This window comes from Onychomys torridus, chromosome 4 (genome assembly GCF_903995425.1).
Source record: "Onychomys torridus chromosome 4, mOncTor1.1, whole genome shotgun sequence".
NCBI lineage: Eukaryota > Metazoa > Chordata > Mammalia > Rodentia > Cricetidae > Onychomys > Onychomys torridus.
Genome location: NC_050446.1, coordinates 4,129,344 through 4,152,081, shown reverse-complemented (window position 1 = coordinate 4,152,081; position 22,738 = coordinate 4,129,344). Strand labels below are relative to the sequence as shown.

The following is a 22,738-nucleotide window of genomic DNA, read 5'->3' as shown; positions in this document are numbered from 1 at the left end:
GTGCAACTACAGGCGTGCACACCCCTTTTGGTTAAGGGAATACACTGTGCAGAGTATCTGGCACCCTGACTCTCAGATGTTTCACTTTTGTAAAAAGTAACAAGTAATAAAAATGTGGGTTTTATTAGTCAACTACAGTCACAATGCAATCATCATAGATCTCCCCTTCTGTATTCATCCCACCAAAGACAAAACAGAGCAACATGTTAGCCTGAGTCTCCTCAGATGGCCCACCGCCCTGAGTCCCATGTTTGTCCACAGCATCCCCTTCCTCAGCTTCACAGTTGAGGACGCCAGACTCCGAGTCTTCATCCTCAGAGGCAGATGTCACTGGCCATGGAACAACACACATGGAGTGGTCCAGTCGTCCAGCGGGTAGAAAAGTATCAAACTGGAGTGACGTCCAATGCTGCTTTTCTAAGTAAGGGGGACAGAGACAGATGTTTCCAGAAGCAGTCAATGGTTTTCTGCATTAGTTAATCCACAGAGGAAATAAAGGGAAAACAGTCTGGGCCAGTGTACACTGCCATTCCCATGCTCAGGAGACACTGCAGGAGGAATGCTGCATCTCAGCCTGGCTACACAGAGAGGCCGTGGATTTCTGTGGGGTTTTTTGGTTTTGTTGTTGTTGTTATTGTATTTTGTTTTGTTTTTTCAAGACAGGGTTTCTCTGTGTAGTTTTGGTGCCTGTCCTAGAACTCACTCTGTAGCCCAGGCTGGCCTCGAACTCACAGAGATCCACCTGCCTCTGCCTCCCAAGTGCTGAGAATAAAGGCATACACCACCACTGCCCAGCTCTGTGGGGTTTTGTTTTGTTTTGAGACAGGGTCTTTCTGTGTAGACCAGGCTGGTCTCAAACTCACAGAGATTCACCTGCTTCTGCCTCCCAAGTTCTGGGATAAAAGGTGTGTGTCACCACGACCCAACAAAATTCTGCATCACTCTTCAAAGAATGTTTGTATTTGTTTAAAGATCAGGAGTGAGGCCTGCTCACCTGTGTGATACCTGTACATTGTGTTCAGTGCTCCAGTGGGAGTCATTCCTCCAAACACATACACGTGCTTTCCCACAGCTACAGCAGCGTGGGCAGCACAGCCTGCTGGAACGGCCCCTGTGGGACTAAGTTTCTGCCATTTCATGTCACCTGTCACAAGAAAGAGTTTTGCACATGAGCCAAAATGTGATTTCAAATTACTTGCTGCAAAATGATTAGTGAGGGTCATCCACAGGGAGGTGTTCTTTTTTTTGTTTGTTTGGTTTTTGGGTTTTTTTGAGACAGGGTCTCACTAGGTAGCCCTATCTGGAATGCCCTATGTAAACCAGGCTGGCCGTGAACTTCTGCCTTTACCTCCCAAATGCTGGGATTAAAGGTGTTCAATACCATGCATGAGTCACAGGAAATCTCTAAGATTGTCTGTGCACCACATGCATGCATGGAGGCCAGATGAGGGTGTTTCATGCCTTGCACTGAAATTACACTGGCTATGAGCTGCCATGAGGGTGCTAGGAATGAAACCCAGGTCCTCTGGAAGATGCCAAGCCATCTCTCCAGCCCCTCCAACAGCAACTTTTATGAGTGCTGGCTGTGACACGTGTGTTCAGCCCTGTGAGCTGCTATCACTTCTACCTACATCCTTCCTTCTTACAGATGAGCACACAGGGTGAGAAGACAGAGTCTTGAAAGTGGCCGAGTCAGCCACACCAAGGCTGCACAGCCTGTGTCCTCTATGCTGCCCCGCGCTGACCCAGCACTCATTCCCAGCACTACTTTTGCAGAGACGTCTGCATGTTTTCCAAGGAGCGTTTAAATGAAGTATATACATACCACTGGGTTTTAAATTAGAAACCATTTGGGAAGGATGAGAACAATAGCTAGCACAGGAAAATGGGCAGTTTTAGAAAATTATCAGGTCAAGCACGATGGCGCACACTTTTAACCCAAGCACTCAGAGGCAGAGGCAGGCCATCCTGGTCTATAGAGTGAGTTACATGACAACCACAGCTACATAGAAAGACCTTGTCTCAAAACAACAAGAACAAATCCTGTCCTGTTTGAAACTGCATGGGAGTGCATGACTCTAGCCCTTGAACTCAGCAGGAGGATCGCCAGTTTGAGGCTGGGCTGCACAGCTAGACTGTCTCAAAAAAAAAAAAAAAAAAAAAAAGTTAGAGAAATCCCTGATGGTAGCCAATGGAGGAATTCCAGCCAGTGAGCCTGCTTCTGAGGACACAGTGCTTTGCGCAGTTCTTGTGCACATTACTCCTTTGTTCTGTAGTCTAGAACCAGGCAGACCTTGCTCATTTATTCATCCATCACTCAAGAGCAGACAAGCTCTCACCCACTCTCCTCTCCAGCAACTTCACTGAGGACTGGAAATACACAAAGGGAAGAGGAAGTCCCTGCCAGAAAGACTCAGAAGAGTACAGCCCCCAGAAGTGAAGACAAGCTTCAGGTTCTCTCTAGCTTTCCTTTTTCGAGGGCTTTTGACCATGCAGCCCAGCAAACATGCAGTTCTGGTCATCCACCTCCATTATCTGGACCAGAAATGGAACAGGAGCCAAAGCCTAAAGAGCTCTGGCTGGGAACACAGACTGCAGGGAATGCAATGGGAGGGTGGGTGAAGGAAGAGATGACAGGCTTGCTCATGCTCTCAGTGTTGGGGATTGACTGCATTATTTTTATTTCGCTCTTTTTAAAAAATAGATGTAATTGGGTATGGTGGTGCACACTCTTAATCCCAACACTTTGGAGGCTGAGGCTTGGATCTCTAGGAGTTCAAGGACAGCTTGGGCTATATACAGAGCACTAGGCAAGCCAAGTGTGACCTCGTCTCAGGAAAAGAAAAGCAAAGAAAAAATTTAAAAAGATGTATTTGGCTTGGCTCTTCTAGAAGTGCTGGCTTACTTCCCGCACCTACAACCACCTGTGACTCCTGTTCTAGGGAATCCAATGCCCTCTTCTGGCCTCCATCGGTGCTATATACATGTGTTGGTATACAGACATACATGCAGGAAAATGCTCTTACACATACAATATTTTATTTTGTTGTTGTTGTTGTTGTTTTCTGGTTTTTCAAGACAGGGTTTCTCTGTGTAGCCCTGGCTGCCCTGGATCTCACTCTGTAGACCAGGCTGGCCTCGAACTCAGAGTCCTTCCTGCTCCTGCCTCCCAAGTGCTGGGATTAAAGGCGTACACTAGCACTGCCCAGCTAGAAATCTCTTATTTTTAATTACATGCCTATGTGTGTCTATGTGTGGGTATGTGCAGGTCAGCTGAGACCAGAAGTTCTGAATACCCAGCAGCTGCCAGAGGAACTGAGTTCGGGTACTCTGTAAGGGCAGCAAGGGCTTGTCACTGCTGAGCCATCTCTCTAGTCCCAGTTGTTAATTATATTTTTTCTTCTTTCTCCTTCTTCAGGCCTGTCTGTCTGTCTATCTACCTGCCTAACTCACTGATTTGGAGTGTTCAGTGTTTTGTCTGGTCTGTGGGTGGTGGGAAAGTGCAGTCATGTGCCTCATGGCAGAGCTCTCTCCCCAGCCTTGTGTTCCTTAGTATCCAGGCCTTGCTTCATGGAGTCCAGGAAAGACTCTAACAGCCTCTCAAGTTACCAACCCAGAAGAGCAAAGATGAATTCTTTCCAAGCGTATTTTAAAGAATTTTGGACACATCAGCCCCCTGACCCTCCAACATACTTACTTATATCAATGCAATGGAGGTCATCAAAGAACTTGTCCCCTGCTAAACCTCCATGGATGAAGAGTTTTGTCCCTGCTGCCACCATCACATGGCCATGCCGGGGAGACGGAGGACTTCCATGTGTCTCTGGCTGAGACCACGTCAAAGTGTCTACGAAAGTAAACGCACTGATACCAGGTGTCATGCTTCTTCAGGCACTTCCAAAGAAAAGATGCTCCAAGAGGAAGTGATCTTGGAACCTTCCCTCTGACCTACCAGCCAAGTAGCTCTCCATCCTACCACTCAACCTCTACTTGGACACTTCCAGGCTGGAGACTGCAAAGCCAGTGACTGGCGGGCAGGCCCTAAAGTCTGGGCACTGGGAAGCTATTTCTTGCTTTGGATTGAAAAATGTGTGTAGTGGATAGCCATCCCAGCATTGGCCTGGAAGTTCCAACCACCACTGAGGCTTGGGTAATGGTCACGCCTACAAGGCAGGGCGGAGAAGGAAGACCGAGGATCGAGAGAAGGTCTCGCTCTTGGTTCCGGGACCCTGGACGCTGGAGGTAGACCAAGCAGAGTTCTCCAGAGAACATCGCCAGACTACGCGATACCTTTGCCAGACCCTGCAACCTACCCCTTCATTTGTAAGTTAGCCCACAAAATAAACCTCCCTTTTAACTACGTGGAGTGGCCTTCATAATTTCACCAATGTGTCCTGAAAGCTTTAACCCAGGACTGCCCCCAAGTTAACATAAAAGTGTGTGCTGCTTCTGTGAAAAGCCTTGGGTATCATTTTGTTTTGTTTTCTCTCTCTGCTGTGGCAGTTTGTTTTCCAGGGGAAGGAGATCAAGTGCAGGGCGCACAGACAAGCACACGCATCACCATCGAGCTGCACTCAGCCAGGAGCTGCTTCCTTTTTGTCACTGTCTATTTTTTGAGATTGGGTCTCACTGTGTAAGCTGTGGCTGGCCTGGAACCATGTACACCAGAGACCTGTTTGCTTCTGCCTCAGAGTGCTAGGATTAAAGACATGCACCAATCAACCAATCTCGATTGATTAATTGATTGATTGATTGACTAATTTAAAGAAATTCTTTTTTTAAAAAAAAACTCTGTGTACTTTTTAAAGATTTACTTATTTATTATGGGTACAGTGGTTTGCCTGCATGTATATCTGCAGGCCAGAAGAGGGCACCAGACCTCATTACAGATGGTTGTGAGCCACCGTGTGGTTGCTGGGAATTGAACTCAGGACCTCTGAAAGAGCAGTCAGTGCTCTAACCACTGAGCCATCTCTCCAGCCCCCTTGATATATTTTGTATGTGGCAGGTTTCACGTATCCTCATCTAGGCCTGATCCCACCTGCCCAGATTATGAACACACACCTGCCATCATGCTTGGTTTGTGTGGTGCTAGGGACTAATGTGGGTGGGGTTTGGTGCATGCTAGGCAAGTAGTCCACTTAGCTCAAATCTTTTCTCAAGACCCTGTTTCTTGTGTGAGAGATAAAGGAGGCTGAGGTGGCCCTGGCCAGGTAAGCAAACCCCAGACCCCAGACCCGTAGTCCATACTTGCGTCAAATACGTGCAACTTCACGTCCTGCACAGGCTGGGCACCTCGCTCTCCTCCCCCAAAAACATACAGCTGGTTTCCAATCGCTGCCGATGATGTGTGGAATGTTCTTGGGGATGGTGGCGGGCTGCTCACTTCGGGCGTGGTCCAAGTCCTGGTTTCTAGTCCAGAGAAAAAATAAGCAAGACCTGGGCTGAGGGACTTCTGACCTTACTGTTAATTTCCTGAGGTACTGGGGATCTGTGCCTTGTATTCTACCACTGATCCACATCTGCAGACCCTGCCCGTGACTCTTGGTAGGGCTTAGCAGGGTCACCTTTGTACCCTAGTCTCTGAGGAGAACAGCATGGCATGGTGTGGCATGGCACTGCATGGCACAACTTTAGGCAGGGGACTCCAATGCCAAGGAAGAACAGGATGATATCAGAGGTCGTCTGGACAGACCAAATTCCCCAAAGCTGAGAAGCCGTAAGTTCAATGAGGAGTGAGACCTCCCCGTCTGCTGACAACTCTGCCTCTACCTTGCAGGAGCCCAGCAGCTGTTAAAATCCATTCCCACTAGATGCCAGAGGCCAAATGTGCCAAGTTGCCTAGAAAATGTGGCCTAGAAAAAGAAAGACTGGCTGGAGAGATGGCTTAGAGATTAAGAGCACTGGCTCTTCTTCCAGAGGACCTGAGTTCAATTCCCAGCAACCACATGGTGTTTCACAATCATCTATAATGGGATCTGATGCCCTCTTATGGCGTGCAGGCATACATGCAGATAGAACATTCACATACATAAAATACATTAAAAAGACAATATAGACAATATCAAATATAGACAATATAGAAAAATAGACAATATCACTGCAATTTTAGAGGCACTAATAATAACCCTACTGAATAATAAGTAACAAATAAATGTCAGTTTCTCCCTTCTCAATGGGAACTGAAGCCAAACTACATTGTTACTTGCTTAAGGTGGTATGGCTAGCAAATGGCTGTTGGGCTTTAGATACATTCTTTTTTTTTTTTTTTTTTTTTTCCAGAGCTGAGGACCGAACCCAGGGCTTTGTGCTTGCTAGGCAAGCGCTCTACCACTGAGCTAAATCCCCAACTCCTCCTTTTTAAAAAATATTTATTTTATTTTTACATGTATGACTGTTTTGCCTGGATCTATATGTATGTTTTGCCTGGTGATTGCGGAGGCCAGAAGAGGGCATCAGATCCCCTAGACTGGAGTTACAGACAGTTGTAAGCCTCCGTGTGGGCACTGGGAATCAAACCTGTCCCCTGTCAGAACAGTCAGGTGCTCTAACTGCTGAGTTATCTTTCAAGTCCCAGTTTGAATAGTTTTGTTTTTTAAAGGTTTATTTACTTAATTTATGTATGAGTGCTCCATCTGCATGTGCACCTTTATGCCAGAAGAGGGCATAAGATCCCACTGTAGATGGTTGTGAGCCACTATGTGGTTGCTGGGAATTGAACTCAGAACCTCTGAAAGAGCAGCCAGTGCTCCACTGAGCCATCTCTCCATTCCAAATTTGAACAGCTTTAATAACATCATGGTCTGTGACTTTTCTACCATTCTGTCTTGAAAAAAAAAAATACGTCACCACATAGGGTGTGTACAGTTTCTTTCCTTTCCAAAATAAAAATGAATGTTATGGGGCCAGATACACTAACTCAGCACCTTCTCGTGCAAGGTGGTAGGCCTGAGCTGTTGTGGGATATTTGTATACTGTGTGAATATATATTACTGTGATTGGTTTAATAAAGAGCTGAATGGCCAATAGCTAGGCAGGAGGTATAGGTGGGACTTCCTGGCAGAAAGGAAAGAGGAGATAATCGAGGCTTAAGGAGACCTCAGGAGACACAGAGAAGAAACAGGGGGTGCAAGATAGGAGAGAGGTAATGCCATATGATAGAATGTAGATTAATGTAAATGGGTTAACTTATAAGAGCTACTTAGGAACAAGCCCAAGCTATATAGTCTGAGTTTCATAATTAATAAGAGCTCTCCATGTCATTATTTGGGAGCTGGTTGGTGGGACAGAAAAAGACTTGTTACTTATAGTGTCCAATGTGGGGCCCAAATATCCACACAGGGCCCGAGAAAACGGTCTCTTCGGTAGGCTTGGGTACAGAGGCAGGGGTAAGAGGCCCGCTGTGCAGGTGAGCACTCAAGCAGCCTGTGTGCTAGGTAAAAGTGCTGCCGCATTGTGGACACAGCAGCTTCCCAGAACTGGAGTGGTAAACAGGTTGGTATGATGCTTAGCTGTCAGGGAACCCAGGGGGTCAGAGCTAGCTGCCAGAGCTGCTGTGTGTGGCTGTTTAGGGTTTGTCTTGAGGTTGGAGAAGGTGCACAGTAAAGTGGTCCAAACAGAGAAAACCTCTAAACAGACAGAGTAAAAGATGGGTAAGATAGTCATAGAAAAATAGTTTAAAAATAATAAAGTCTTTAAAGAAAGAGTAAAGTAATATAAAAAGAAAAAGCCACAAAAAGTCACAAAAGTGAATACACAGAGCATCTAGATCCTTATGGTGCTTTGTTTGACTCTGAATTTTTTTAAAATATTAATGTACAAAAAAACATTAGCTGCTGAGAGACATTGGATTATGGAAACTGCTAAATTATACCAAAATATATATTTTAAGAATGTCCTAACTTCAAAATGAAAGTTAAAAAATATGTTGCATCGGAGGAGAGATTGTGCCTTTGTTTCCACAGAAAAGAAAAAGATGCGGCTCTCCTCAAAATTAATAAAGATTGGATTTGATTGGGGAACACCTCTTGGCTACCGACATAAAAAAAAGAAACCAAGAAAGTCTACAGGGCAGTTGACAGTATGTGCTGATCCCTATGCTATGGGAACAGCTCTGAGACTGGATGAGACATAATAAGCCTTATTATTACATGCCATCCTTTCATATGGCATAGAGAGAGGTTTGGTTACACAGTCCAAACAAAATTATAAAGTTGACAGATGCTTTCCATCTGCTCAAACATAAAGCAAAAAATCTATTTTTTTTTTTTTTTTTTTTTTTTTTTGGTTTTGTTTTTCGAGACAAGGTTTCTCTGTGTAGCCTTGCACGTTTCCTGGAACTCGCTTTGGAGACCAGGCTGGCCTTGAACTCACAGAGATCCACCTGCCTCTGCCTCCTGAGTGCTGTGATTAAAGGCATGTGCCACCCCTGCCCAGCTAAAAAATCATTTTTGACTGACTTGCACACACTGCATATTTCATACTTGTGTTAATGCAGATATGTATGTTAACTTTAAAAGTATCTGTGTTTTCAGAAACCAGACACCAATGAAAACAGATAGCCCAGGTGATCCATCCTCTCTGAGTGCCTCTGTTGCAGGTATTTCAAAATTCTGCATCCAAACCAACTTCAGGGCTGTTGGCTGAGATGGTCCAGCCTCACAGACTATCCAGCCAGGACTTCAGATAAACTCTACACTTTCCCATCACACAGAGACTACACAACAAATGGTACAGCCAGCTCTCTCAGGACTTGACCATTATCCCAGTTTTCTCAGGACCCCCTGAGGACATCATCAAGCTAGACAACAGGAAGCAGTCTAGAGAACATGACATCCACCTTCCCAAGAGGTGGGGTGGGTGGTTTTTGGTTGTTTGGTGGGTTATAAATGTTTGTAACCATTTAGGGGGGTTGGTTACAAGTTGTTGTTGGTCATGATCAGGAAAAAAGCTGAACAAAAGGGATTAGATTCAGGGATCTGTTACTGAAGGGAAAAAGGGAGTATATAGAATGATGGGATAAAAAGGGTGGATTGTTGAGTCTACTTTTTTAAAAAAGATTTATTTATTATATATGTATATATTATGTATTATTATGTATGCAGATATCATTACAGATAGTTATAAGCCACCATGTGGTTGTTGGGAATTGAACTCAGGACTTTTGGGGAGCACCTGGTGCTCTTAAACTCTGAGCCATCTCTCCAGCTCCCTGAGTCTACTTTTTTTAAAAAAACGATTTATTTATTTTTACTTCATGTGTGTTTTGCCTGCATGTGTATCTGTGTAAAGGTGTCAGAACTTCTGGAGCTGAAATTGTAGACAATTGTGAGCTGCCATGTGGGTGCTGGGAATTGAACCTGGGTCCTCTGGAAGAGCAGACAGTGCTCTTAACCACTGAGCCATCTCTCCAGCCCCTTGAGTCTACTTTTGAACAACTACTAGTCTCAAATATTTTAAATTGGTATGGATTTTTATATGCTGATACAAATTTAAGGTTATTTTTCTTATACTGTATATATGTTTCTACTCTGGTTTGGGATGTTGTACCAATACAGCTCATTTTTAAACATAATGCAAAGTTCTAGTCCTTGAAAACTATTAAGATAATTAAGAGTCACAGGTTAGTAGTTGTGGGATATTTGTACACTGTGTGAAGATATATTATTGTGATTGGTTTAATCAAGAGATGAACAGCCAATAGCTAGGCAGGGGGTATTTCTGGAAAGAGAGAAAGAAAGGAGGAGATAATTGAGGCTTGAAGAGACCCCAGGAGACACAGAGATGCCATGTGATAGAATGTAGGTTAATATAAATGGGCTAACTTACAAGAGCTAGTTAGAAACAAGCCTAAGCTACAGGCTGAGCTTTCATAATTTATAAGAGCTCTCCATATCATTATTTGGGAGCTGGCTGGCAGGACAGAAAAAGACCAAGCTCTTGGTCCTTCCCGTGGTGCTCACTCACCCCTGAGAAATGTATGGGAGACCAGAAGCTTGTGAAGGCCTCTGGAAAGTGGAGCAGAGGATTGAGGCCTGATCTGTCAGATTCCCACACTAGCTCCACCACAACCAAGTATTAGTTCTTGTTAGAAAAACTGCTTTTTGCAAAAGATCTGCATTCAACATACAAAATGTTACACAAGGCATGTACAAATACATGTGGGAGTAAAAACGAATGTAAAGATGGAAAGGGCCTCGGCCTACATCAGAGTGAATGAACCCTCTCTAGAGCTGCAGATCTCAGGCAGGGTTTGAATAAGAGAACTAAATCTTGGGTACAGTGGCTCACATGTGTAACTGCAGCACTTGGGAGAATGAGGCAGGAAGATGGAGAGCCTACACTCTCTAACAAGACAATCAGCAAAAACAAACAACCAAAACAAATTTTAAAAATGTAGGCAGACTTTCCTGTCCTGACAATCAGTTCCCAAATAACCACATAGAGACTTCTTATTAATTATAAATGCTTGGTCAATAGCTGAGATTTGTCTTTAACAAGCTCTTGTAACTTAACCCATTTCCCTTCAGCTATGTGCTGCCCCAAGGCTCGTTTACCTCATCTATGTACTTTTTATGTCACTTCTTCTGAGTCTGGCTGGTGACTCCTCAGACTCCTCCTTCTTCTTCCCAGCATTCTCTTAGTCTGGCTCTACCCCCTAACCTTATCCTGTCCAGCTATTGGCCAGTCAGCTTCTTTATTAAACCAATCACGGTGACATGTATTCACACAGTGTAAAGGAATATTCCACAAAAAAACAAAAAACAATCAAATCAATTTCCCTGATAGGAGCTTCCCAGAGTTTCACTGTTTTTGCTGTTTTCTGTTTCACTACACAGCCCTGGCTGGCCTTGAACTCACAGAGACCCACCTGCCTCTGCCTCCCGAGTGCTGGGATTAAAGGCATGCACTACAACCACCCAGCTACACTGCCATCTTTTTAAAGGTGGACTTTTAGAACCAATTCCCAGTTTTCAAATTCTGTCTGGTTTAATACAGCAACTAACAGAGAGTGAGTGTTAGCTGCTAATTTAAATCTTTAACAAATTCACAAGGGAGGAACTATTAATACCCAACAAGATAGGAAAGAAAACTGAGACAGGTTTTGCTCAAGGTCATGGTGAATAGTGTCATGGATAGTGTATAGCAAAGCACAGATTCTGACCTGAACTACTTCTCTCACATGTTCTGGGAATCAAACCAAGAGATTCACACATGCCAGGCAAGCACTCTATACCTGTCTACACTCTGGCCTGATGTGAACTGTCAACCATCATACTCTAGCCCAGAGTGACCTTGAACTTGTGATCCTTCTGCCTCAGCCTTTCAAGCACCTGGGATATCAGGCCTGCACCACCAGACCCAGCTTAACCACCATACTCTATAATGGTGTTCCAGACAAAATGGCTTCAGCATACACCAGGAGGCCGGTAGAGTATCTACTCTGTATCCGAGTGTGTTCTGGACCCTAGGAACAGTGAACGAACCCTTATCCTCAAAGCATTTACATTTCGGCCATGATGGTGATGCTTGCCTTTAATCCCAGCACTTGGAAGGCAGAGCCAGGTGCATTTCTGAGCTCAAGGTCTGCATAAAGAGTTCCTGGCCAGCCAGGGTTAGAGAGAGAGAGAGGGAGGGAGGGAGGGAGGGAGGGAGGGAGGGAGGGAGGGAGGGAGGGAGGGGAGTCTAGAGATATGGCACAGCAGGTAAGAACACTTGTGCTCTTCCAAAGGTTTGGTTCCCAGCATCTATGTGGTGGTTGTGTGTAACTCTAGTTCGGGGGTGGTGGTGGTGGTGGTGGTGGTCTGAAGCCCTCTTCTGGCCTCTTCAGGTACTGCATGCACATGGTGCGCCAGATACACATGCTGCCAAAACACTCATACACATAAAATTTAAAAACAAAGTATTTTAGCCAGGCAGTGGTGGCGCACATCTTTAATCCCAGCCCTTGGAAAGCTGAAGCAGGTGGATCTCTGTGAGTTCAAGGCCAGCCTGGTCTCCAAAGCAAGTTCCAGGAAAGGCAAAAAGCTACACAGAGAAACCCTGTTTTGAAAAACCAAACCAAACCAAACAAAGAAATAAATAAAACAATAAAAACAAGAAATAAAAAAGCCTTTACATCGAGGAAGGGCAGGGAGGATTACAAACACTCAAACCAGTCAGCGGACACCTAAGAAGACACTTTTCAAACACTGCCAAGAAATTTCAATACTTGACACAAAAGAAAATTCAGCCCTCTCTGGCACTTTGCATCAGATAGTCCTATAATTCCATCACTTGAGAGCAGGTCAGGAGTACTGGGCTAGCTGGGTGCGTTTGATCCCTGGGACCCACATGGTGAAAGGAGGTAACTGTCTTCCACATGTGTACTACTGAATGTCCACACACACACAAATTTTAAAATGCAAAAAAATAAAATAATAATAATAATCTAATATACTATAACATAACTGCATCCACATGTGTATGATAAGAAGAAAATAACCTATGTCTACTCACCAGGATTCAAGACTTGCAGACAATTTCGGTTTCCTGACTGGTCTGCACCCCCGAACACCCAGATGCTGTGAGGCGTGCAGGAGGGAGTGAAGCTGGCATGCTCGTACCGAGGTAAGAGGCCTTCCCTGGTGGCCGTGTCCCACCGCTGTGTTCCTAGAAAACATTTGCCCAGTCCTTAGACAGAGCCGGCAACTGGTAATTCTGGCTGACAAAGTCAGGGATAGGAGGGAAATCATAAATGACCAACCATCAGTCCTTAAAGGGAACATGTTCAAACCAAAATACCGAAATGTTCTCTAGCACACACTTGCAGGCTGTCTGCCTGGACCACGAAGCCTCTTTCATGGAGACTGCCTCCCTTCTTCCTCCCACAGAGTTCAAGTGACACAGAGACAGCGCAACTCTCCAGCTGTAACTAACGGGACTAGAGGCAGCTGCTGGCTCCAGTGGATCCAGTTTCTACTCTCTCAGCAGCCTGGATGCTACTTTTTGTCCTTAGATCCTAAAATACACTCCTGATATCTATATAAATCTCAATCTCCCCCATCCCCATTTTAAGTGGCCCAACTGGATCTCTGGGCAAACAGAGAAATGATGCCTAAACCAACTAATTCTTTTAGTTAGCAAATCACTAACTTAGGACCTTACAAGTATCATGCTGCTGTTAGGTAATCACAACTGCAAATGAAGCTGGTTAGTAATCTCTATGTAATAGGATACTATGGTCCAAATGGCCTTGCTGAGGTCATCATGGTACTGATAACTTGTAATAAAGATGTAACTGAAGCTGGTATGGTGGTCTAGGACCCCACTACTTGGAAAGTAGAGACAGAAGGGTTATGAGTTTGAGACCAATTTGGGCTACACAGAGAATCTAGGCATAGGAAGATGCTGTCACAGACAGACAGACAGACAGACAGACAGACAGACACAATAAAACTGAGCTATAAGGTAAGCTTCTTGAGGGCTGAAAGAGACTCAAGGCATCTTTGCCCGGTGCTGGGAGCAGAGATTCAAGTGCCTGGACAGTATAAACAGACTGTGGAAACTCCGTGGGTGGAGACCATGTCAAGAGGTGACACTCCAGGTCTAAATAACCATTGTCATGCAGCCACGCAGGAGGCTAGATGCCAGACCTCCTAAAATTATTATGGGAAGCCCAACCCTGGTGATTTAGAGTTTTCTAATTAGTCTAGTTCTTATGTGTGCATATGTGCATACGCATTAGTGTCATAGCACCTGCATGGAGGTCAGGGAACAACTTTGGAGAGTTCAATTTCTTCCTTCTACCAAGTGGGTTTCAGGGATCAAACTCAGAGGAGGCTGGGCAGCAGGTGCCTTGACCAACTAGGCCAGCTCGCAGCCTCATTTCTGTTATTTCAATCTTGACTCATTCACAGATCAAGTGTGTATGTTAAAATTGACATAATTGGGGCTGGAGAGAAGGCTCAGTTGTTAAGGGCACTTGCTAATCTTACAGACAACCTAAGCTCAACTCCCAGCATCCATGTAATCCAACTCTAGGGGATCCAATGTTTCTGGCCTCCATGGGCATCGGCACTCACATGCACATCCCACCCCAGACCCTCCACACACACACATATTGGAACTAGTAGGATAACAGCCTGAGGAATGGCCCAGCAGTTAAGAGAGGTCACTCCAACTCTCTAATTCCATTTCCAACGGCTCCAACTTTTCTGTGGTACACATGCATACATGCAGGCAAAACACTAATACACATAAATTTAGTTCTTAAAATAATCCCTTAAGCCAATCATCTCTAAAAAAATAAATAAATAGAACAGCTGGGCAGTGGTGGTGCCTCCAGAGGCAGGTAGATCTCTGAGTTCAAGGCCAGCCTGGTCTACAGAGGCAAGGCTATACAAAGAAACCCTGTCTCAAAAAAACTAAATAAGTAAAAAATTACAATACAACAAATCTTTAAAATTTTGCAAAGTTTTCCTCTAATCTCTATGTGTGCTATGCAAATGTAAAAAATAATAATGTAATAAAATATTAATATTTGGACTGGCTGTGAAAGCACACAGCTTTAATCCCAGTTCTTAATACTTGGGAGGCAGAGGCAGGTACATTGCTGTCAGTTCAAAACCAGTCTACATATCCGGGATAGGCAAGGCTACATAGAGAAACTCTGTCTCAAAAAACTAATATATAGCTAGGCGGCGGCGGTGGTGGCGGCAGCAGCAGCAGCAGCAGCAGAAGCAGCAGCAGCAGCAGCGGCGGCGCACACCTTTAACCCTAGCACTTGGGAGGCAGAGGCAGGCAGATCTCTGTGAGTTCAAGGCCAGCCTGGTCTACAGAGTGAGTTCCAGGACAGTCAGGAATATATAGAGAAGACCTGTCTTGAAAAAACAAAAACAAAAACAAACCCACTAATATATATATATGTGTGTGTGTGTGTGTGTGTGTGTGTGTGTGTGTGTGTGTGTGTGTATATATATATTATAACAGAAATGCTACATGGCCATAGCCAAACATAGATGTGGTTCACTAATTTTCAACTTCTGCCTTTTTATAGCAGTATATCACATAATAATAATTTGTCCACAACTTCATTCATTCATTCATTCATTCATTCATTCATCAAATTACAAAGTGCTTTCTCTGGCTACATGTTCTTTAAAAAATGTTCACTCTCTGTTTCCGAGAACCTTAAACTCCTGTGGGAAGTACACAGAATAATAACCTGCGCTAAGATCTGTGAAGGAGGAGATGGGAGAACACACATGAAAACCAGGGTTGATCATCAGCTTACACAGGCCAGCTGAAGCAGCACAGATTTGTGGTAGTAGTCACTTGAGAGGTGAAGGCAAAAGAATCAGGAGTTCAAGGTCATCCTTAGCTAGTTCCATATCCACAGTGAGTTCAAGTCTAGCCTGAGCCACATGAGACTACTTCAAAACAAAGTAACATTCCCCCAAACCAAAGAGCAGCACTTTCTGGGTAGGTAAGGAGTATGCACTGTGGAGTGATCCAACATGGAAGCCAGGAGACCAGAGTGGGAGACAAAGTCAGGGCCTGATGATTTATCAGAATGTGGACAGGAGACAGGAGGAGACATGAGAGTCACTGATGCCTCCTAGGACAGTTAATAAATATCCAATTTCTAGATTGCCGGGGCTCGATACAGACTCTTCCCAACAAGGATGCACTGAACAGGTGGGCATGTGCTAGAGGTCAGCAGAGACCTTGGGGGCCAGAAAAAACATTCCTCTCTTTAAGAGGAAAACCCTGTGTCTGGTGTGAGTTGGTATTATTATTATTATTACAATTATTATTATTATTTTGAGACAGGATCTACGTTTTCCTGGCTTGGCACTTCTATATAGGCCAGGCTGGCTTTGGACTCCTGGGGGCTGTCTTACCTCTGCCTCTCTAGTCTGGTTTTGAAAATGTGTACCACCACACCCAGCAGAGCGAGTATTTTTAGGAACACTCTGCAGCATTGATCTTACCCAGATCCATAGTGTGCACATCTGAGAAGCTCTGGTTCGGATTTGCTCCCCCTACAATGAAGACCTTCCCTCTCTTGTCATCACCAACTGGGGGGCAAATATGAGCAGCTGTGGCCAACTCGAGGGCAGGGTTTGTCTCCAGGGCCAGTCAAAGTGTACCTGCCAAAGAGAAGATAGATTCAGGAGGCCTGTGTGAAAATAGTCTTCCATTCCTCACAAAATGGTCACCAGAAAGGTCTGGTACACATACTGATGCTTTAAATTTTTTGCTATTGTACATGAGCATGTGCGTGATGTGTGTGTAAGTGCCATGGTGCAGGTGTTGAGGTCAGATGAAAACTCTATAGAACTGGTTTCTCCTTCTACTTTTATTGGGTTCCTGAGATTGAACCCAAGTCACCAGGCTTGCTGGGCAAGTGCCTTCACCTGCTGAGCTGTCTCACTGGCTCCACAATGCTATCTCAATTGTATTCAGCAAAGCATCATATCCTGACCAACTACAGTACCTCCCCTTTGCCCAATACCTTCCCTTCGCTCAGTCTCTGACTTTCAATTTTGGCTGGACTTTTGACTCCCATGGAGCTCTGTGGTAGACAGGGGAAGTGAGAGATGTCCACTGGTGTGCCTTAGCACCACCAGGATGGTGTATTCATGGTCTGTAGGTTCAGACAGACCTGGTTCAAGAATGAGCTTCAGTGATTTCTAGACGTGTGGCATTTGGGGAGCCACTTAACCTTTCTGAACCTTAGTATTCTCTATTTAAAAACAAGGATTGTTGCAGGATGGTGATGGTGCATGCCTTCAGTCCCAGCACTTGGGAGGCAGAGGCAAGTGCATCTCTGAGTCTGAGGCCAGCCTGGTCTTCAGAGTAAGTTCCAGGACAGCCAAGACTATACAGAGAAATCCTGTCTCAAAAAAGCAGAACAAAACAAAACAAAAACCCAAGGATTGTGGCAGTTTTACCTTCAAAGGGAGTTGTGAAGTCTCAAACGGCTTGCAAGGTCACAGGGAGTGAGTCAGTAAACAATGCCAGGGCCTTATCATATCATATTCATAGGGACAACTGTGATGTCCAGGTCCTGGCGAACAGCCAGTGTCTCCCTATGGAGAAAATTCTCCAGAACTCATGGATCAAGCCTCATAAGGATTATATGAAATCCATTAAGAGCCTTTCCAGGCTTGGAAACCTCAACCAAATAGAAGCTAAACCTAGGACTCAAAGCTGAAACAGAGGATCAGGCATTCCCCAATACATTTATTTTGATTTTGAACAGAAAAAAAAATGCAACTCGAGCTTCCAAGTTGGAAACAAACCAACCAAGGGGCTGGAGAGATGGCTCAGAGGTTAAGAGCACTGGTTGCTCTTCCAGAGGTCCTGAGTTCAATTCCCAGCAACCACATGGTGGCTCACAACCATCTACAATGAGATCTGGCGCTCTCTTTTGGCAGGCAGTGATACACGCATAGAACACTGTATAAATAATAAGTAAATAACAAACAAAATTTAGTTTGAGACAGGGTCTCAGGCAGTCTAGGACTCCAGAAAGCCCAGGATGACCTTAAGTTCCTGATGCTTCTGCCCCCACCTCCCAAATGTGGGATTACAGGCCTGTGTCAGGGCACTCAGTGAGTAGGAACAGCTCGTGGCTATCCCCGCCCAGGTCCTGTCTTATTTGAGCTATCTGATGCTGGTACTCCTGACTCCTCCCACTTTCCCACGCCTTTTCCAGAACCTGGCTTCTCCACATCTCTTCCTCTGGCAATGCGCTCACCTTCCGGCAGCTGCTCCTCTTCTCTCTGGTCCCTTTCCCGCCAGCCCTCAGAACTGTCTCCTAGGATACCTTTCCCTCCGTCTGTGCTTGCTCTTCTGATTCATTTCATATGTCCAGGTGGTTTCTACAGACGCCCATCTCTGTCACTATCAGTGATTTCTGGATCTTTCCTCCTTGCTCAGATCTGTTTTGACAGTCAGATTTGCGTATCCCATCACCTGAAGGATTGCTAACAATGTCCCATGCACGCTGCTCACAAAGCAACAACCTCGGCTTCATTTCACCTTGTGGATGCTCACTAGCCATCAGTACTATTACTACAGGTTGAGTTTAAAGGTTGGGGAACAGAGGTGTAAAAAAGTTAAGAGTCTGAGCACTATATTCAAGAATAAAAGCTGGGTGGTAGTTGGCACATGTCTTTGATCCTAGCACTCAGGAGGCAGAGGCAGGAGGATCTTTGTGAGTTTTCGGCCAGCCTAGTCTACAGAACAAATTCTAGGACAGAAAGAGCTAGACAGAGAAATTCTGTATAAACAAACCAAAAGCCAAGAAAGGATAACCGTCTAGAAAGATGCCAAGTGAAATAGAGCATTCCCAGCCTTCACAGCCCTCATGGACCAGTAGTTAAAAGGGCCATTTAAAAGCTTCAGGGATATCTTCTTCATTGCTTTCACAGCCAAAGAATAGTTTTTTGTTTTGTTTTGGTTTTTCAAGACAGGGTTTCTCTGCGTAGCTTTGCGCCTTTCCTGGATCTCGCTCTGTAGACCAGGCTGGCCTTGAACTCACAGAGATCTGCCTGGCTCTGCCTCCCGAGTGCTGGGAGTAAGGGCATGTGCCACCACTGCCCGGTGAATAGTTTTAATATAAAAGTTTTTTGTCTTTTTTTTTTTTTTTTCTAGACAACATTTTACTCCATTGCCCATGCTAGCATTGAACTCCAAGTGACCATCTAGTAGTATCTGAGTACTAGACAGTCTGCTTTGAAACAAAACAAGGTCAATCTTGGTGGCTATACCTATAATGTCTGCACTTCGGAGGCCGAGAAAGGAGGATTGCTAAAAGTTAGGAGCCAACCTGGGCTACATGAGAGTCTGTCTCAACAGCAAACAAAACAGCAAAAGAGTATGTAGAGATAGTTGAGATTGAATGGACAGGCAGAAACAGACTGATTATACAGGGCCTCATTTAAGGTGCCTGCTTTGTCTTGTTCAGTGTTGAGGATCTAATTAGGGGTATTATACATGCAAGGTAGAGCTCTCCCAGCTACATTCCCAGTTCTGTAGACGGCTTTATACTAGAACACATCTCCAGCACATGGGGGATGGCTCTGCAGCAAGCCAGGTCACAGAAACAGGCATGGAAGCTCATTTGGAGTCCTGTAGGGACACTGCACCTCTCTGCAACGTTCTGTGAGCCCCTCAGTGCAGGTCAAACCCCATTGCCTGCTCTGTCTCTAACTTCACTACAGAGGGACTATTTGCCTTTGACTTCTGGAGCCTATAGAGCAGCCACTGATGTTAGCCAGTGTGAGTTCCTGAATGAAGGGTTTAATAGACAGCCAAGGGACACTGAAGCCAGTATAATCCAAATTCAACTCCCTGAAACCTAAGAATGAGTCACAGCTCAGGAGTGGACCTAAGAGTAGGAGCTGAGGATGCCAGATGGCCAGTGTTTTATTCCTCCTGGTAAACAGATTTTAATAAAATTAAATAGCTGCTCTGTGATAATTACTGCCCACCAATCTTTCCTCTTAAGACCTTCTCAGACTCTTTGAGTCTAACTACCACAGTTTCATTGCTACCTCTTTGTGGTGATGCTCACATGTGTTAGTAAACTACATATCTAGGAAACAAAAACGCGAGCTCTTATGTGTGTCTGAATCCTTCCTTACAGACCATGTAGCTTTCCTGGGCTTGTCTCCAGGCTCCAAGACTGGCAGCTGCTTCATGACGCCCTATGCAGAAGAGAGGAAGGCAGTGTTCAGGCATCTTCCTACAACACAACAAATCTGGCCGTGCCCTCACAAATCTTTATTAGATTGTGGAGGGGCTCAGTGGTAGAGCACTTGTCCAGTATGAGCAAGGCCCCAGGTTGGACCCCCAAACTGGGAAGGAACAACAACAAACCCACCAAACCTTTAAGGGTGAATCTTCTAATTTCTAGCAAATGTGAATCAAGCTCACCACACTTAGGGGAGAACCCTTTTTGTTTTGAAACAAGAGCTTAGTGGCCTCGGCTGACTCCCACTCTGGAGAGTCCTGCCTAGTCTCTTCAGTCTTGAATTGCAGCCACTATACCCAGCCTTTTTCTCTTCTCCCTGTCCCCACCAGTGACAGGTTCAGACCCAGGGCCTCATGCATCAGCCACACCCCCAGCCTCGACACAACTACTCAAGATTTTCAGCTAATGTTTTCCATCTGTCTCTGCGTCTCATGAGGGAGGGGCACATATCATATGTCAGAGGTCTTTATTAAAGGTAAAACAGGCATGGGGACAGCAATAAGGCAGGGCCTACAAATCAGAACAATGTAGGACACATACATATGGAAGTGCCATAATGAAACATATTGTATTTTAAAAATTATTTATTTTTATTTTATGTACATTGGTGTTTTGCCTGTATGTCTGTATGAGGGTGTTGGAACCCCTAAAACAGGAGTTATGGACAGTTTTGAGCTGCCATGTGGGTGCTAGGAATTGAACTTGGGCCCTCTGGAAGAGCAGCCAGTGCTTTTAACCACTGAGCCATCTCTCCAGCCCCCTGAAACACATTATTTTGCAGACTAACTTAAAAATTGAATTAAAAGTATTTTTTAAGAGCCAGGCATAGTGGTACACAGCACTGGTGAGGTAGAGGCAGGCAGATCTCTGTGAGTTCAAAGCCAGCCTGGTCTACATTGTGAGTTCTAGGACAGCCAGGGAAACACAGAAACTCTATCTCAACGTCCCCCCCACACATACACACCTATACACATATGATAGAACAATCTAAGTAGCTGAGTAATACTCAATTCTGAGATAAATCTTGGTCTCAGTATGAAACAGAAGACCAAGCTTTCTGATCTGTATTTTGTTGTTTTGAAACAGGGTCTCACTATGTGTCCCCAGCTGTGTGGAGTGACCTGTATCTTTTTTATGGACCCCACCTGCAATATCGGGCTTCCTGTTGTTCCCCTAACACAACAAGTCCTTTCATAACCTGTATTAAATCCCCTCACCCACTGGGGAGTTAATAAAATCAACATGTGTTTTGTGGTAATTACTGTCTCCCCTATCTTCCCTTCTTATGAACTTGTACACTTCTAGTCAACATTTACAGTTGGTCTCAAGGAGCTGGTGTGGCTCTGTAGTGCAGTGCCTGGTTAGCATGGACAAGACCCTGGGTTCACTTCCAGAAAAAGAAATAAATAAAAAATAAAGACTCCCTCCTCCCCCAAAAGAAAACAAATTTAAAAAGCTGAGCAGTGGTGGCACATGCCTTTAATCCCAGCACCTGGGAGGCAGAGGCAGGTGGATCTCTGTAAGTTCCAGGCCAGTTTGGTCTACAGAGTTCTAAGACAGCCAGGGCTACACAGAGAAACCCTGTCTTGAAGAGAGAGAGAGAGAGAGAGAGAGAGAGAGACAGAGAGAGACAGAGAGAATAAAGTCCATTTCAAAGGTTCCTTAAAGAAACTTTCCATTAGCAATACACACACACTTGGCAGGGAGGCTTAATTAGAAGGACTTGGATTTGGGTTTCCTTTATGACCATATCTATTTAGCCATCATTATTACAGGAATCATTCTAAATGTAATTATCTTTTTTTTCAAACTTATTTATTTATTTAGAGACAAGGTCTCATGTAGCATAGGCTAGCCTTGACTCATTATGTAGCCAAGAGTGACCTTGAACTTCTGATCCTCCTGCCTCCACTTCCCAAAAGCTATGATTACAATCAATCCCACTATGCCTGGTTTTATACTGTAGTGGGGATCGAACCCAAGTCTGCGTTCTCACTAGGCGGGCACTCTGCCAACCCTTGAATATAATTATCTATTTAAAAGTCTGTAGTCAGCCAGGCACAGCAGTGCACTGCCTGGCACTTGGGAGGTTTGAGGCAGTAGACTGATAGAGGTCAGCCTGGGCTACATAGTGAGACTTTTGTCTCAAAATAATAGTAACAGAAAAGTATCTATACTAAATTCTAAAATCTTAGCATGTCCGTCCTTCAGATTATTTTCTGATAACTTACCAACGGGCCCGCAGAGAGTAGAAGTAGGGATAAATGAGAGAAGAAGAGGAACTAAAGGAGAGATGCACCGGTGAGGTCCACCTGCGGCCTAGGCTGCGGACCACAGGGTCAGAGCTCCAAGGGCCAGCTTCGCATGGGAGGGAACTCTCCTAGCTACCTCCTTTACATCCCCTCTCCCGGCCACATCTCCTCGTGAAAGAAGTCAGGGTCAGGGAGAAATGGCTGCCAGCTTTCCGCTAATGTGGCCGGCGGGAGACCAGGGACCTTGTCCCTTCCAACCAGCTCAGGCACACTTCCGAGAGTGCGGAGATCCGCAATCCTTCCGACGGCCCCGCCCAGAGACCTCCAGACCAGCACCAAATTACCTGCCGCAGCCCTGGCTCGTCCAGATCGTGGCTCCACCCACAGGGCGGGGCTTAAGAGCCCACCCGCTTCCCCAAGTCCCGGAAGTGCGCTGGCCAACCGCTCTGCGCTTCTGCAGTCTCCCGGCAGCAGCTACCTCTCCAAACCAGTCAGAGCGGCCTGGAACCCTGCGTACTGGTTGGCATACCGTTCAGTTACTCCAATTCCTTGTTCATCCCTTAAAGGACTAGTGGAGTTTGTTACAGCAGTGGTTAGTAGTGACTTCTGATGGGGAGGCGTGGCCTGGAACTCATTATGTAAACCAGGCCCACCCTGAGTTCTGCTCCAGGCTCCTGAGTGAGTTTATGTGCATGCTCCTCTGGCCAGGCTTTGCCTGTGCAGGCTTCAGGCTGATTCA

The 22,738-nt window shown here is 45.2% G+C and overlaps 1 protein-coding gene across 1 annotated transcript; it reads right to left on the bottom strand.

The window, feature by feature from the left end:
- Window positions 1-104: 104 nt before the first annotated feature.
- On the bottom strand, window positions 105-22,337 carry Rabepk (Rab9 effector protein with kelch motifs). The gene is given in 9 exon segments (XM_036185060.1): window positions 105-417; window positions 995-1,144; window positions 3,698-3,847; window positions 5,251-5,412; window positions 12,499-12,651; window positions 15,975-16,068; window positions 16,070-16,133; window positions 19,642-19,700; window positions 21,979-22,337. Coding segments are annotated over 8 exon segments (1,119 nt in total). The 5' UTR covers window positions 19,695-19,700; window positions 21,979-22,337; the 3' UTR covers window positions 105-124.
- Between the last annotated feature and the right edge of the window lie 401 nt (window positions 22,338-22,738).